At 40.3% G+C, this 16200-nt stretch overlaps 1 protein-coding gene across 3 annotated transcripts in view; it reads right to left on the bottom strand.

Moving 5' to 3' along the window:
• Positions 1–14607, bottom strand: part of PPP4R4 (protein phosphatase 4 regulatory subunit 4) — a 122625-nt gene extending 108018 nt beyond the window's left edge. For all 3 annotated transcript variants that reach the window (XM_012803431.2, XM_023511589.1, XM_012803432.1), the window contains exons 1-2: positions 14344–14607; positions 12790–12863 (exon numbers count right to left, since the gene is read on the bottom strand). In XM_012803431.2, coding sequence (XP_012658885.1) covers positions 12790–12863; positions 14344–14460 — 191 coding nt within the window. In that variant the 5' untranslated portion in view covers positions 14461–14607. The remainder of the gene's footprint in view (positions 1–12789; positions 12864–14343) is intronic.
• Positions 14608–16200: the final 1593 nt, after the last annotated feature.

Raw genomic sequence — 16200 nt, 5'->3', positions numbered from 1 at the left:
GTGGCTGGCGCCTTAGCCGGGTTGAGCTATAGGCGCTGAGCCCCCTTTATCATTTCTGATTGAGGTTACTAGAGATTTTACTTGTCTATTTCTAGTTAGTCTGGCTAAAGGTTTATCAATTTTATTTATGTTTTAAAAAAACTACCTCCTTGTTTCATTAATTTTCTGAATGATTCTTTTCTTTTCAGTTTCATTGATCGCTAATTTAATTTTGGATATTTCTTTTCTTCTGCTTGGTTTAGGTTTGATTGTTCTTCTTTTTCCAATTCCATGAGATGGCTTGTGAGTTTATTGATACACTCTCTTTCTGTTTTTTGAATGTAGGCATCTGACATGATAAATTTTTCTCTCAGAACTGCTTTTGCAGTATCCTGCTTTTACAGGTTTTAGTAGCTTGTATCTTCATTGTTGTTATACTCAAGGAAGCTAATGATTTCCTCTTTTATTTATTTCTTCCTGCACCCAACTGTCTTCAACAGAAGGTTATTTAATTTCCATGCCTTTGTGTGGGGTTGAACCTCTTTGTTGGAGTTGAGTTCCACCTTTAGAGCCTTGTAATCTGAGAAGATACAAGGTAAAATTTCAATTTTTTTTTATTTTTTATTTATTTATTTTTGCAGTTTTTTGGCTGAGTGTGGGTTTGAACCCACCACCTCCAGCATATGGGGCTGGTGCCCTACTCCTTTGAGCCACAGGCACCACCCAAATTTCAATTCTTTTGATTCTGTTGAGGTTTATTTTGTGTCCTAGGATATGATCAATTTTGGAGAATGTCCCCTGGGTGATGAGAAGAATGTATATTCTTTATCATTGGGATGAAGTGTTCTACATACGTCTGTCAGGCACAGATGTTCTAGTGTCTCATTTAAGTCCCTTATATCTTTGCTTAATTTGTTTAGAGGTTCTGTCCAGCTCTGTAAGAGGAGTGTTAAAGTCCCCTGTTGTTATGGTGTTATAGGATATCATATTGCTCAGACTGAGTAATGTCTGTTTCAAGAATCTGGGAGCATTTAAGTTGGGTGCATGGATAGTTAGAATTGAAATGTCTTCTTGTTGTATTTTTCCCTTGACCAATATAAAATGACCATCTTTGTCTTTTTTGACTTTAGTTGGTTTAAATCTACATGTATCTAAAAATGAGATTGCAACCCCTCTTTTCTTCTGAATTGTTTGCCTGAAAAATTGTCTTCCAACCCTTAACTCAGAGTTTTAATTTGTCTTTGGAAGCTAGGTGTGTTTCCTGCACACAGCAAATGGATGGCTTGTGTTTTTTAATCCAATCAGCCAATCTATACCTTTTCAGTGGGGAATTCAAGCCATTAACATTTATTGAGATAGTTGATAAATGTGGTAGTATTCTATTCATCTTATTTTGTAAGAGTCCATTACTTAGTTTTATCTTTTGCATCATTATGGAAGTTAGATTCTGTCCTTTAATTTCTGAGTTCTTACTTTGCTGTTGATCCATTGTGATGGTCAGTGTGTAGAACAGGTTGATTTCCTGTAGAGCTAGACTTGTTGTGGCAAATTTCCTCAATGTTTGCATATCAGTAAAAGATTTGATTTCTCTGTCAATTTTAAAGCTTAGCTCAGCAGGATATAGAATTCTGGGCTGCAATTTGTTCTGTTTAAGTAGATTAAAAGTAGAGTTCCATTGTCTTCTGCCTTAAAAAGTTTCATTAGAGAAGTCTGCTGTCACCCTGATGGATTTGCCCATGTAGGTCAACTGGCGCTTACTCCTGGCAGCTTGTAGAATCTTTTCTTTTGTCTTGACTTTGGACAGGATCATCACAATGTGTCTTGGAGAAACTCTTAACAGAGTTGAGGTGACCTGAGGTCCAATACTCCTCTGAAAGGAGTGTGTCAGAATCCTTGGTGATATTTGGGAAATTTTCATTCATAATATTCTCTAGTATAACTTCCATTCCCCTGGGACATTCTTCTCCTTCTGGGATACCTATAACTTGTATGTTTGAACACTTCATAAAGTCTCATAATTCTGTCAGTGAACATTCTGCTTTCTCTCTGTTCTTTTCTGCCTCTTTAACTATCTGAGTCATCTCAAGAGCTTTGTCCTCTACCTCTGAGATTCTTTCTTCTGCATGATCTACTCTATTGTTGATACTTTCTATTGCATTTTTAAGTTCCCTAATTGACTGCTTCAGGTCCTTTAGCTCTGCTATATCCTTTCTATATTCTTCATATCATTCATCTCTTATTTGATTCTGCTTTTAGATTTCCTTTTGGTTATTTTCCACTTTACCAGCAGTTTCCTTCATTGTTTCCATCATTTCCTTCATTGTTTTCATCATCTATATTCTAAACTCCCTTTCTGTCATTTCTAACATTTCTTTATAGGTGGAATCCTCTGCAGTAGCTACCTCATGGTTCCTTGGGGTGAGTAGCTCTGGACTGGTTTTTCGTGTTGCCAAGATTTTTCTACTGATTCTTCTTCATGAGTGTGTTCTTTTATCTATTTCCTTACCCTAATTTTCCTTTCACTTCCTCTTGCTCTTTAAGTTACCATGCCTCTGGCCTAGGGTTTCGATGAGTCCTTTTGGTACAGGACTAGAAGGATGAGAAGATGGAAGAGCAAGAAGGGAAAAAAGATTTTAAAAAAAGAAAGAAAGAAAGCAAGAAAGCAAGAAAGCAAGAAAGAAAGAAATAAAGAAAGAAAAAGAAAAAAGAGAAAGGACAGGGGGTGAGTAAAAGGGCATATTGACAAAAAGAAGAGTGGCACAGAGAGAGGGAGACAGGAGTAATATAGGTGTACAATAGGGTACATTGACCCAACCTTAAAAACTCCCAACCTCTCGGGGTACCAGGTTCGGTGGTTACCTTGAGGTCAGCAGCTCTTTGCCAACTTGTTCAGACATAGTACCCCACCTCCACCAAGTAGAGAGGAAAGATAAAAAATGGTATAAATCAAACCAAAACAAACAAACAAAAAACTTTATGGGATAAAATTGGGGGAAATAAACAAATAATAGGGGTAGAAACACTAGCAAAAATGAAGTTCTTAATTGTTAAAGAAGGCAACATTGGAAAATGAAATTTAAACCAGAAAAATGAAGAAAGAAAAGAAAGAAAAATCTACACGGAAATGTTGGAATTAAAAAAAAAAAAAAGCAGTATATATATCTTGTTGAATATTGTCTGGGCAACAAGTGATCTTCTAGGGTGTGAGATGTTAATCACAATGCTGATGCAGCTATTCGAGATGGAGACTGGAGGCCTCTGCTGATTTCTCAAATCCTGCAGGGTAGAGAGCCTAAATCTCTCCTCAGCCCACTTAAAAGCTGCTTTAAACTATTAAACTTGGCTAAGCAGAAGCTTTCCCAGGAAAGCACTTGTCACTGGGATCACTCCTGAATGGGCTGCCCACTTACTCAATGTGCCAAAACCGGTCCCACTCTTGCCCCTGAAGACCAAGGCTGTAAGGCATCTTAGTCCCCGCCTTTAGGCTGCTCAGTCACTAGATTACTTGCCCAAGGTCTCCTGCCCGATCCTCACTCTGTGTCCCTGAGGGCAAAGCCTACCTGGGAAGTCCTCCCACAATGGCTCCATGCAGGCCCACAGCCAAACACTATTAGTTCTGCCTGGCTCAGCAGTGCAGTCTGGGGCCCTAGGCAACATTTACAGTCCTTCACATTCTCTCCCAAGTTCTCCCAAGGTAGTTCAACTGAGTACCAAGTCCAAAAAAACCAAAACAGCTCACAGGTAAGGCCTTTCCAGTTTACAATCTCACTGCTGCTGTACTTACAGCTGCTGGCGGGATTAGACTAAATGAACACATGCAACCACTTGCCAGTTCTCCACTGCTTTTGTCCTCCTCATGGGGTCCAGAAGTCTCTCACTGACTCCCTGTGTCCCCAAACGGATGTTTCTGGGCAGATCCCACCACCCAGATGCCTGGAGTCTTCTCTCCCCAGTCTCACTGTGCCCAGTTGCAAGAAAGCTGTTATTTGGCCACCATCTTGCTCGTCCCACCCCTCAACAGGAAAAATTATTTATAGTGACAAATAGGTCAGTGGTTGCTTAGGGTGAGGATGGGAAGTTAACTGCAAAAGGATACCAGTGATGTTTTGAGAGTGACAAAAATGTTCTATATTTCATGCCATTTACATGCTATTTAGGTGTATTCATTTGTCAAAACTCCTCAAACTATATATTTATTTTATCTAAATTATAACTCAAAAAAGTTATTTTCCAAAAAGTAGGGCAGGGATTGTATGGTCCAATCTAGAAAACTAATCTGGAGAGATAACTTTATAACTAAACAAAGTTTCTAGATGGGAATTTTCCAAATTAAAATATGCTCTAAATCATGAACAGACAATTTAAAGAGAATAACAATTATTCTTTACTGAATACAACTCTGTACCAAGCATTATGCCTTCTACATACATTTCCTCTAATCTTATCCTACAATGTAGGTATCATCATCACCATTTCAGATTAGGAGACTTGGGTCCAGAGAAGATAAGCAACTTACTCAAAGTCTCTCAGTAAGTAAATAAGCAAGGCTCAGCCTTTAAGAAAAAATCTGGGTCTATTTTACCACAGAGTATTTCTAACACAACATACTGACTCTTCATGCCCAATGTAATTGCTAATGGAGGATGACCTCTATTATATTGAAATTTAAGAAAAATGCATTTGTTTCTGGGCGGTGCCCATGGCTCAGTGAGTAGGGTGCTGGCCCCATATACCGAGGGTGGCAGGTTTGAGCCCAGCCCCAGCCAAACTGCAACAAAAACAAAAGCCAGGTCTTGTGGCTGGTGCCTGTAGTCCCAGCTACTCGGGAGGCTGAGGCAAGAGAATCAACTAAGCCCAAGAGCTGGAGGTTGCTGTGAGCTGTGACATCATGGCACTCTACCAAGGGTGACATAGAAATGCACTTGTTCCTTCAAGCAACTACTTTCTTAAATACAAGTATCTGCTGGTACAATGTCATTCATTCCCCAGGAGATGCTCAGCACATAAGTACTCAATGAATATTTTGTGTGTTTTAACCTGAATTCATAAGATTTATTGTAAAGCAACTATTAGTTGCATTAAAAATATGTTCCATTATTAACATCTCTGATTGGAGGGAAAATTACATTACAAGGCACATCCATACACAAGGGTACCAGAGATTCTGCAATTATTTCTAACCTGATCACCACATATCAGTGATATATATGACTATGAAAAACTAAGCTTGAATACTTTCTCTATGCTTCCCACATTTGATGGCCAACATGATCGATGAAAGAAACTAAAATAATCAAAATATCCAAGTTAAAAGATGTACAGATTTAAAAGATCACTGGACTTTATTCCATGGTTTAATTCTCTGCATGTAACCTTAACTTTAAGAAAGCTATGAATTTTACCACTTGGTATAGTCAGCACTTTAATTCTTAATGCAAATACTAAGAAATCACTGCACAATTTAACTTAATAAGACTAGAAGCCAAGCCATAGAATTCGTATTTTTTACTTGGAACTAATTAGTTATGATTTAGGACAAAACTCAATCTTCCTATGTCCCACTTAGCTATCATACTTCCCAAGAGTGTTGATATGAGTTAACTGTTCATGAAAACAAATATATATGCACACATACATATATTTATGATATACACATATACATGCTATAATATGGTTACAGTATAGTTAGATAAAGTAACCTACTCAAATCTGTATAATCATTCATTTTAATATTACTTTGTTGATATATTTTATCTTATATTTTATAGATTCACTTTAATATATTTCATTATTTTATATAATGAAAATAACCACAGAAATATATATATATGTATATATATATTTCTTTTTTTTTTTAAGAAACAGAATCTCACTTTGTCATCCTCAGTAGAGTGCCATGGTGTCACAGCTCACAGCAACCTCCAGCTCTTGGGCTTAGGCAATTCTCTTGCCTCAGCCTCCCGAGTAGCTGAGACTACAGGCACCTGCCACAACACCCAGCTACTTTTTTGTTGCAGTTTGGCCAGGGCTTTGAACCTGCCACCCTTGGTATATGCAGCCAGTGCCCTATTCACTGAGCCACAGGCACTGCCTAGTGTATAAGTATTTTAAATAATCAAACAAGATGAAAACTTTGCTCAACTCTCATCATCACATCATGTTATTAAGGTCCAGGTCTTTTCAATGACATTATATGGGTCACTTTTACATTGATGAAAATAGTTTGCTTTTTATTTTTAAGCTTTTCCTACAGATCCCCTGACATTATTTTCTGCTTTTTATTGATGTCACAGAGAGAGACTTCTGAAGCTGCAGTAAGTAAGAAAAAAGAAACAGATGCCTCCCAGGGTTGTTCTCACAACAAAAGACAAGGAACTGGAGACAGGAAATACTCTCCAAACCCCTTATATTCCAAGACCTAGTACTTTTCCAAAACAGAGACTTCAGGGTTTGCCAAGGACTTAAGTAATTTGGCCTTAGCAATAACAAAAGATATACAGCTGGAATCCATTACATACTCCTCTTAATATGTTAAACAGTGATCCCTCTGTCCTAAAAATCGAAAATGAAGATCCCTAAAATTTCTATGTAGAAAGAAAAGTCATTTGTACAGCACCTTTGCAGAAGATGACAACTTGGGCAATTTTTTCAATTTGGGATGTCTTGGAATTATTAAAAGTACAAGGGACTAGGGGTGGTACTCTAAAAAAAAGGTAAAGGATTTTAACATCCACTTTCTTTTTCTTTTTTAAAGATAAAACAATACACAAAATACCTCATCTCCTAAAAGACAACCTTGCAGCCAAGAGTCTTCTAAGCAACAGTCTAGCCCTATAAACATCAGTTGTAAAAACCTTTAACTCCCTTCTTATATGGAAAGGAAAAAAAGTTACATGATGTAAGTAAATCACACACAGAAAAACAGAAACATGTCACAGCTTTAACTAGGTAGCTCCTTACTGATAAGCTAGAAACTAGGTGCTAGAAAGAGCACCTCTTTTGTTTCATAAAAAAATATAGGCTGGGACCATTCATATATTACTGGCAAAAGTCCAAGTTACTGAAAGCACTTTGCAAAACTACTTAGCAGTATCTTTTAAGCTGGACATGAACATGAACATATGCTATGACCAATAATTCTACTTCTATGAAGGTACCTAAAAGAAGTACATACAGGTATTTGCCAAGAAACTTGCACATGAACGTTTATGGCAGTAGTATTCTTAAGGCAAAAACTGGAAACAAGACAAATGTCCATCAGCAGCAGAGTGAATAAATCGTGATATACATGGATTCATATAATGGAATATTACACAGCAATGAAAGTGAACAATTATAGCTCCATTCAACTATATGGATAAACCTCTTTAAAATGTTAAGAAAAGCTAGGCCAAAAAGTACATACTACGGTTCGTACTACATAAAGATAAAAAGTTCAAAATCAGTCAAACCAATGCATGGTGTTAGAAGTCAGGAGAGAAGTTATCCTTTGCAGGGAGGCCCGTACTAAAAGGCAGACGGCATCAAAAATAGAAATCAATAATGAACATTTAAAAAATGTGAGGAAAGGGGTCCTAAACATACGGGTCTACTACAAAGGAGTTTTTCCACACAATTTTTCACTTTTGGATGGCAAATAGGATGGGTATTTTGCTGCATGGCAAAGCAAATCACTGGAGTTCTCCCCACTGCCTTGCTGCAGCCCCATTCTAGTCCTGACTACATGAAGAGAGATACCAGACTTCTCAAACAAGCCCCTGTTCACCGCACTTACGATTTCGGCGGCAGAAATCTTACTCTGTTGTATCACTAGGGGGAGCACTTACTCTTAAGAAAATCAAAATGGAAAGTGAAAGAAAATAAGGAAAAAGTTCCTTTTAAAGAATGCACTTTTGGGCCAAGGGCAGTGAGTGGTGCATGCCTTCCAGATACTCAGGAAGCAGAGAGAGGAAGATTGCTTGAGCCCAGAAGTTTGAAGCTATAGTGCACCTTAACTGCTTCTGTAAATAGCCACTTCACTTTTGCTTGGGCAAGATAGTGAGCCCCCTCTCCAAAAAAACAAAGAAAAAATAAGATGAATTTTATCAGACTGTGCCTGGAAGGCAAAGTGCAAAACATTTTTAAACTCATAGCACAAAGTGAAAATATTTTTAAAGTCACAAGTGTTTTTATAAGTAAACAAGATCTTTCCTCCACTCTGCTTTGTAGGAAAAAGAAATGTAGGCAACATAAAAGTTAGGTTAGGTATATTAATCTGTCTACACATTTCATGCATAATCTAGACAGCTAATATTACTTAAGGTCATTTGGTAAGAAATTATAAATCAACAAGTTAACCTTTCTATCACTCATATAATGCTTAATTATAATTTGTAAACATTCTGGTTTCTGATAAATATTATTAGCAAAGGAAGTTAATGGGCATCTATCATAAACTACAGTTGGTATACTTGGCATCACTTTATTAAGTTGTTTGAAAGCAAAATTAATACTATTATCCTCTTTGGAAGTTTGGAATGTAACTTGAGTACCTAAGCAGCAACGAAGTAGATAAAGGGGAAAGGAGACAGAGGAAATTAACATTAATGGGGTATCTATTATGTGCCAAGCTTCACATATAATACAACCACTTTGGGAAACAAGAATTATCATTTCCATTTCACAGATGAACAAACCAGGGCTTGAAAACTTAAGCAACTTGTCCATGGGGCACCTAGATAATAAATTGTAGAACTGGAGATAGCCTAAGTCTATCTGATCCTATTGCCTATTTATGCAAAAATATTAAAAGTTGCTTAACAAATATGGCATTCTTGTCATCTTAAATATGCTTCACTCCATTAAAAGGTATGTATTTACACTATGTATCACAGTAAAAGACAAGAAAGAACAACAAAAAAGTACACACAAGTTAAAGAATCAAGAAGTAATGAATTGTCGGATGAGGGATGCAGAGAAGCCTGGGAATTCAGAAAAGCCTGGGCCCCATGTGGATTCAGAAGCCACTAAGTAATCCCAGAATTCAGAGAAGCCTGGGGCCCATGTGGATTCAGAAGCCACTAAGTAATCCCAGAATTCAGAGAAGCCTGGGGCCCATGTGGATTCAGCAGTTAAGGAAGGCCTCATGAAAGATGCACGATTATAGCTGGATCCTGGGGATGGTAAAGGTTGGATAGATGTATAATAAAAGATTATTCCAAAATTAGCTGGATGTGGTGGTGCACCCCTGTCGTCCTAGCTATTTTGAAGGCTGAGGAGGGAAGACTGCATAAACCCAGGAGTTCAAGGCTGCACCAAGCTATGATCACACCACTGTACTCCAGCCTGGGTAACAGCACAAGACCCTGCCTAGGAGGGAAGGAAAGTATGGAGGGGAGAGGGAGGGAAGAAGGAAATTATCCCAGCCAGGGTAAGTTTAAAGCAGAGTTAAGGATGAACACAATGTATCTGGATAACAGTGAAGAGGCCAGCATAACTGCTTCAAAAAGTAAAGGATTAAGTGGAAAACACCCAAATGTCCATCAACTGATGAATTTTGTTATAAAACAAAATGTTTTCTATCCATACAATGAATACTATTCTGCAATAAAAAGGAATAAAGTACTGATACATGCTAGGACATGGATAAACCTTGAAAAAAAACATTATCCTAAGTGAAGAAAGTCAGTCATAAATGGCTAGATATTTTATAATTCTATTTATAAACAAGTCCAGAATAGGTAAACCCATAAGAGTCAGAAAGCAAATTAGTGGCTTCCAAAGGCTGAGAGGGTCAGGAAGTGAGGAGTAATTGCTGATAGTACAGGGTTTCTTTGAGAGGTGAAGAAAATGTTCAAACATTGTGGTGATGCTTGCATAATTCTATGAATGTACTAAACCCACTGAACTGTACGCTATAAATGGGCGAACTGCATAGCATATGAATTCTATCTCAATAAGGCTGTCTTTTAAAAGTGAGGGACTATTGTACAGCTAAAATGGATTCACTTTTGCATGACAAGCTTAAGGGTCTGGACTTTATCTGGTAGACAATTAGAGATATCTGAGCAAAGGTTTACTTAAGGAAAGCACAGTATACATACTTACAACTCTTCTATAATAAAACTTTTCACATGTTTTAAGTACATTCCTAAAATATATGCCAAAATCACAAAGAAGAGTGAGAACAGGAAAAAGATGCTGTGATACGATTTTGACTGAGCCACAAGCTGTGACTATTAGAAAAGTTGTTTTGCTCCAATGCTAAATGCCACAGATGGGCATATCGGCACCATATTTATGCAAAACCACAAATTCATCTGTGTCAAATCTTTGAATTGCATTAACATTCTAAACTTAATTGTGAAAATAACTGACTTGTCATACTTTAAGGTAAGATAATGAGTATAATTTGCTTTTCGCTGGATGATTGTATATAATGCTTTATTTAGGCCCTGGATTCAATTTAATGCTATCAGAGCCTCCACTAAAATAAAGCATTTCCTACTGATATTCACACATTTGACTATGAATTCTAATTTAACATAATATTCCAAAATAGTTTTAATATACAAAACAAGAGAACCAAAGAAACAAATCTGACACACAAAAGTGGAGCAAAATATATATAAGTATTAAATATCCAAGACAGGAAAAAATAAAGCACTCAAAATCAACCTGAAAATCATCCACAAAACAGGGGGAGTACTCGGTGTTGGGTTCTATAGCATAGAAAGTACAAATAGAGAAAAAGGAATGAACTACATTTAAAATAGAAGGCTTGATACATGAGAGTAGATGAGGCTTTAACAGAGGCAAAATATGGAACTTGTCTATAAGATAATACCACTCCCATCTACGAATCCCAGGGAAAAAAGAATCTTTCAGGCAGTCTTGGTATCATCCCTCCATTAACTGGCCTAAGGTGAAACCCCACTTTCCCCCAGGAGGTAGTGAGACGGTAGGAATACAAATGAAGAACTCAGCCGGAAAACCCATACACAACCTAACTAGTGTTCCCCTTCTGAGTCACCCTGAAAACCTCCTTCAAGGTAGGCAAGCCACAAGAAACTAAAGGAGATATCAGATCTCTTTTTAAACTCTCTTGTAAGAATGAGACGGCCCATCTGTCTCTAAAAAGTCTTTCTAAATTACAGAACTAAGTACAATGTTCTGTGTCTGAGAAATAAAGAGGACTTAGACAACCTGATTTGCTAACAAAAAATAAAAGCAAAACAGAACACAAATTAGCTTTCCTTAAAAAGAAGCCTTATCCCTTGATATCTAGAATAAGGTGTCTGCTATCACAAGTTAAGTAGAACAAGATTCTCCATTTCCTAAATCTAAGCCAGCGTTTGTACTAAAGAATTCAATGGAAAAAATGAGAACATATTTCAAATGGTCAACTGCTGTGTGTTAAATGTATCCAAACTTTCATCAACTGGAAAAGGCGATTGCTGACACATTAATTATTAAGGAATAAAATGAGTTCAAAGTGGGATAATTCTCTAAAACCAAAAGAACATAATGTTCGTTCATATATAAATAAAAGCTTTCTTTTACATGAATAAGTAGAAATGATGAGAGCATAACACAGATGGCCCAAAAAGGGGGGGGGGGGGACAACATCAACATAAAGTCTAAGATGCAGAAAAAATACTAAATGATAGAATTATTGTAAAGGAATGGTCTATGGTAAGCTTGCTGATATTCTGACTAAAAATCAGAAAATCAAGATGCCACTGGTAGGCTAAAGAATAATTAAGAAAACGGAAGTCCTAGACAGAATTTTTTTTTTTTTGGTAAGATCAGTCTGTGAATAACATGAGACTGGAAACATGATCTATAAACAAGAAAGAAGAACAAGAAACTTGCCAGTACCTGAAACTGACACTGAGCTAAGGAAACAAAGATTACAAATATCCTAGGAAGTAAATAAATAAAACCAGTTTTCAAAATCTGATTCTGAAAAACAAAAATAGAAATGAAGACAAATTTGTCAAAAGGGGGGGAAATGTGTAAGTTAAGGGAAAAAAATAAACTACATATACACAAATGCCTTAGGAAATTTTCTGTTTCGAAAGTATGTTTGTGGATATATTCATTAATATTCACCTTTTTTGCTTTTAAAATGCTAAAGCTACAACATAATTTTTTTAAATAGTTCAGAACTATCTTGTAAATATTCGCAATAATCATTTACCTTTAAGCAATTCTGTAGAGCCAGTGAGATGATTTGAAACTTAAATAAGAGCAGGTTTAGTTAAGTATTAAAAATCTCTCGGGCAAAATTATAAACCTCACATAGCAAAAGTAATATAAACAGTATATCCTGATCAGAAAACTGAACTATCATATTTTGTGGATTTGTTCTATGTAGTAAACACCATGTAAGGTCATCCTCTACAATTAACTTAAAATTAATCACAGGATACTGTGACCACACACACATACTTTTTACCTTGAATACCTCAAGGTGGTTTCTCCAGCATTTTCTGCTCCAAGAAATGTTAAACTCACCGAATCATATGTGAGAAAAAACAAAAGCCAGAATAGAAAAAAAAGAATGAGATTCAACTCAAAGCATTAGTTATTCTGCTCTGCCTTCTCCAAACAATATTCCTCAAGTTAGGTATCTTATTTGATTTCAGTTCTCCAATTCAAAACTTCATACCCAAATCTAATTTATAACAGAATTAAGTGCTATGCATATGAAAGTACTCCATTCAAGTGTTTAGGTAAATGTGAGCATTAACATGACACTTCAGAAAGCATGAATCCATGTTGTCACAGGGGGAAAAAGGGCAATGTAACAGAAAGACTAGGAAATACCTGAGTAGATAGACAGCCCTTTCGATATCACTGAGATCCTCATCAACTGTCAATCTTTCTATTTCTTCTGGTGTCTGTCAAATGTAAGATACAAATTATTGCACACAAACATCCAGTCAGTCTTGCGTGTCCCGCCCTACCCCCCACCCTCTATGAGTACCGACAAATGAAAAAGTTGCACAGTTATGCACTGACAATGAAACTAATCAAGGCTCTGGGGATAGTGCGCGAGATCAACCACAGAGGTCTCAAATTACGTGGTTGAGTTTTGGGGGATTTTTTCTTTTCACTCTTCTAGTTTATAGATTGCAACTTGAGAATGGCATTGTGGCTTCAGAACCTTGCTGAAATCAATTTCATACGCATGTATAAAATAAATATGTACATGTGCGTGTATATGTATATACACGCACTTTTCACCTTTCATATCTCAAGGTTATTTCCCCAGCATTTTCTGTCCCAAGAAATGTTAAGGGGATGGATGACTGCAGCCGAGTGGGTATACAAAAGACAAGATGGGGGTGGGGGGGAATAAACTCTGGGGCTGAAAGGTAATCAAAGATTGGAGACATTGCGGCAGGTGAGAGAGAGGCGCTAAAGGAGCTATTAAGAGAATGGCCAGAGAAAGAGAGGGTCTGTAAAACTAGGTTTGTCAGCGGTGAGCGCTAGAGTCTCTGGAAGGAAGATGACTGTGCGAATGGGGGTGAGGGGAGGAAGCTGAAGGTTGACTTCCTCAAGGGAGCTGGGGGGCAGGGTCCCAGCTAAAGTCCCGGAGGGGCTGGGAGGGAAGGGTGTGCGGGGACTCAGGATGAGTCGAGAGGGCTTTGAAGACCGGCCCAGGATGACTCTAAGAATTGGTACTGGGTGGGAGGCGAAGGGAGGCCGTGCTGCCTCGGGGGTAGAGGGACCCGAGTTTGATCTGACTGTCAAGGGACCTGGGGTGGAGTCTCAGAGAGAGGTGGGGAGAGGAGGTCAGAGGAAAGAGGGCTGTGTGGACCAAAGGGTGGACGGGGGCCAGAACTCAGGCAGCACCAGGGGACCAGGGCTGGGGGAGCACAGAAGAGGACCGGCAGAAACCGGCTGTTGGCTGCGAGCGATAGACCCTGCAGGGGGCGGGCAAACGCGGCCCACAGTGAGGGGCCACGGCTGCCCGAGGGTCGAGGACGCTGGGGCTGCCCTGATGTCAGTAGCTTGGCCGTTCCTGGGGTGGGCCGGAAAGGTTGAAAGACCTCAAAAGGGTCAGGAGCCTCGGGGCCAACTCCAGGTCAGGGGATGGGTCAGGGACCGGTCCCTCGAGGAGTGGGATCCAGTCTGGAAGAACCGGGGCCGCGCTGAAGAGGGGGCCCCAGGAGGGGCCGGTTCGGGGTGACACGGCGATCGGAGGTTGGAGGACAGAGGGACCGGTCCGACTCTTGAGAGGGTGCCGGTCTGACTCAGAGGGTCTGGGTCGCCTCGGGGAGGAGACAGTGGCAGAGTGGGGCGGGGGTCAGCTCCAGGCTGCGCGGGGCCAGCTGGCCGGGCGCACTGAGGGCGATTTCTCTCCCCGGGGCGCACCTTGAGGCTCCGGCGGACCGGCCTCTCGATGATGGTGAGCTCCTGCAGTTCGTCCATGTAGCCGAACAGGCTGTTCTGATTGAAATCCATTCCGGTGACAGGCGGCGGCGGATGCATGGACCGCCGAGCCCCCTCGCTGCCCGGGCCGGAGCGGCCCCGGGATACCTGCCGCGCGCAGCCCCGCGGCCGCCCACCAGCAGGACTTTCTCCCGCTCTCGCCCGCGGGAGCAAAGCGTGAAGCTGGCGGGCGGCAGGAGCAGGAGCTCGGCCAGCCGAGGGGGCGGGGCGGGACGGGCGGGCTGCGGGGGCGGGGTCAGGGGCGGAGGAGCCGCCGCAGCGCCCGCCTCGGCCCCGCCCCCTCCCGGGAGCCTCGCGCACGCGGCCGGACGCAACCGCCACGCAACGTCACAGCGCCCCAGCCGCCCCTCTGCGCCCGCTCCTCTGCCCTACTCTCCCCCTCGCCGCGTCCCCAACCGAGTGCGCCGCTCCCTACGGCGCGTGCGCAGAGCCTTCCACCGCCCGCAGTCGGCGGAGGCGGGCTGGGGGCAGGGAAGCACAGTCAATGACCGGGGAAGCGAAGGGGAGGGTAGTGGGCCGGGGTCTGGCTTCACCTGCTGAAATAGCCTCCCCGTTACTCCTACGACTGCTCACCGCAGTTGGCGGGCTGTGGACACGGAGATCACCCTAGCACAGCTCCAGCCCTGTGGGAGGGGTGTGTGGGAATAAATAACAATCCTGGTAGGACTGACCTTAGGGGGAAAGGCAGCGTTCAGAAAAGGCCTCCTGGAGGACAGACTCTTAAACTGAATCTTAAGTGCAGTCAACGCAGAGCTCTGGGTTCAGGAAGAGATTGCCTGGCATGGTAGGTGGAAGAAAGAGGACTTAGGTCCTTTATGGAGAAAGGCCCTGCTGTTTACAGCCACGTTGAGTGGCTTGCTCTTGGTTCTGTTAAGAATAGGAAGCGATGAAAGGGAGATTGGGGTGATTTATTGGACCTTGGGGAGGAGAGTTCTGTTGTTCATACTCTTCAGCTCACCAGAGTCAGCAAGACCTCTCTTCTTAATTTTTATTTTCCACTCAATCCCTCATTCCTTTTCCACACTCCCTATTCCTCTACCCACCATATGCACCCTCTTTTGTATGTTTAAGTATGTCCCATTACACGTACGGTATATATCCTAAAAAGATACATGGTTTGTGTACCTATTTTTAATATACTTTAATGGTATCGTCCTGAGAACTCATTCTGTTCCTTGTTTTTCCGTCAATTTAGTGTCTTAGAGATCTATCCATGTGGCTGTATATACCAGGAGTTCATGAATTCTGACCACTGATAGTATTTGATTTGTGTCTAACACTTTTTACTTATCAGTTATTCAAATAGTGGACAGTTAAGTTGCCAGCAGTTCCTTGCTCCCATAGACAGTACTGGAATGAGTATTAGCTGTGTCCCTTACAGACCCTAGGAAAGAAATAGAATTGCTGGGTCACAAAGTCCACAGTGCTTGGTTTCTTTCTGTCATGTGACTTTCCAGAATGGTTTTGCCAGTTCACACTCTCACCAATGGCACATAAAAGTAGAAAGATACCCTTTTCCCATTTTATATACTAATATCTGATACTATTTAATGTCCTAATTTGTATCAATCTGATATCAGTAGTGTCACATTATAATTTGCATTTTTATTTCTTGGATGATTGGTGGTAGTAATCATTTTTCCATATGCTTAAGAACCGTTGAGATTTTTTGCCTTCTGTGAATAACCTGTTTACATCCTTTGCCTATTTTTCTGCTGGATTTCAAATGATTTGAAGGAGTTTCTTATGTATTATAATATTGCTCTTTTGTCATTTTTG

The sequence above is a fragment of the Otolemur garnettii genome, unplaced genomic scaffold (genome assembly GCF_000181295.1).
Source record: "Otolemur garnettii isolate 467f Iridium unplaced genomic scaffold, OtoGar3 scaffold00020, whole genome shotgun sequence".
Taxonomy (NCBI): Eukaryota; Metazoa; Chordata; class Mammalia; order Primates; family Galagidae; genus Otolemur; species Otolemur garnettii.
Note: the sequence above shows the minus strand (reverse complement) of the source record. Positions and strands in the feature narration are given on the sequence as shown.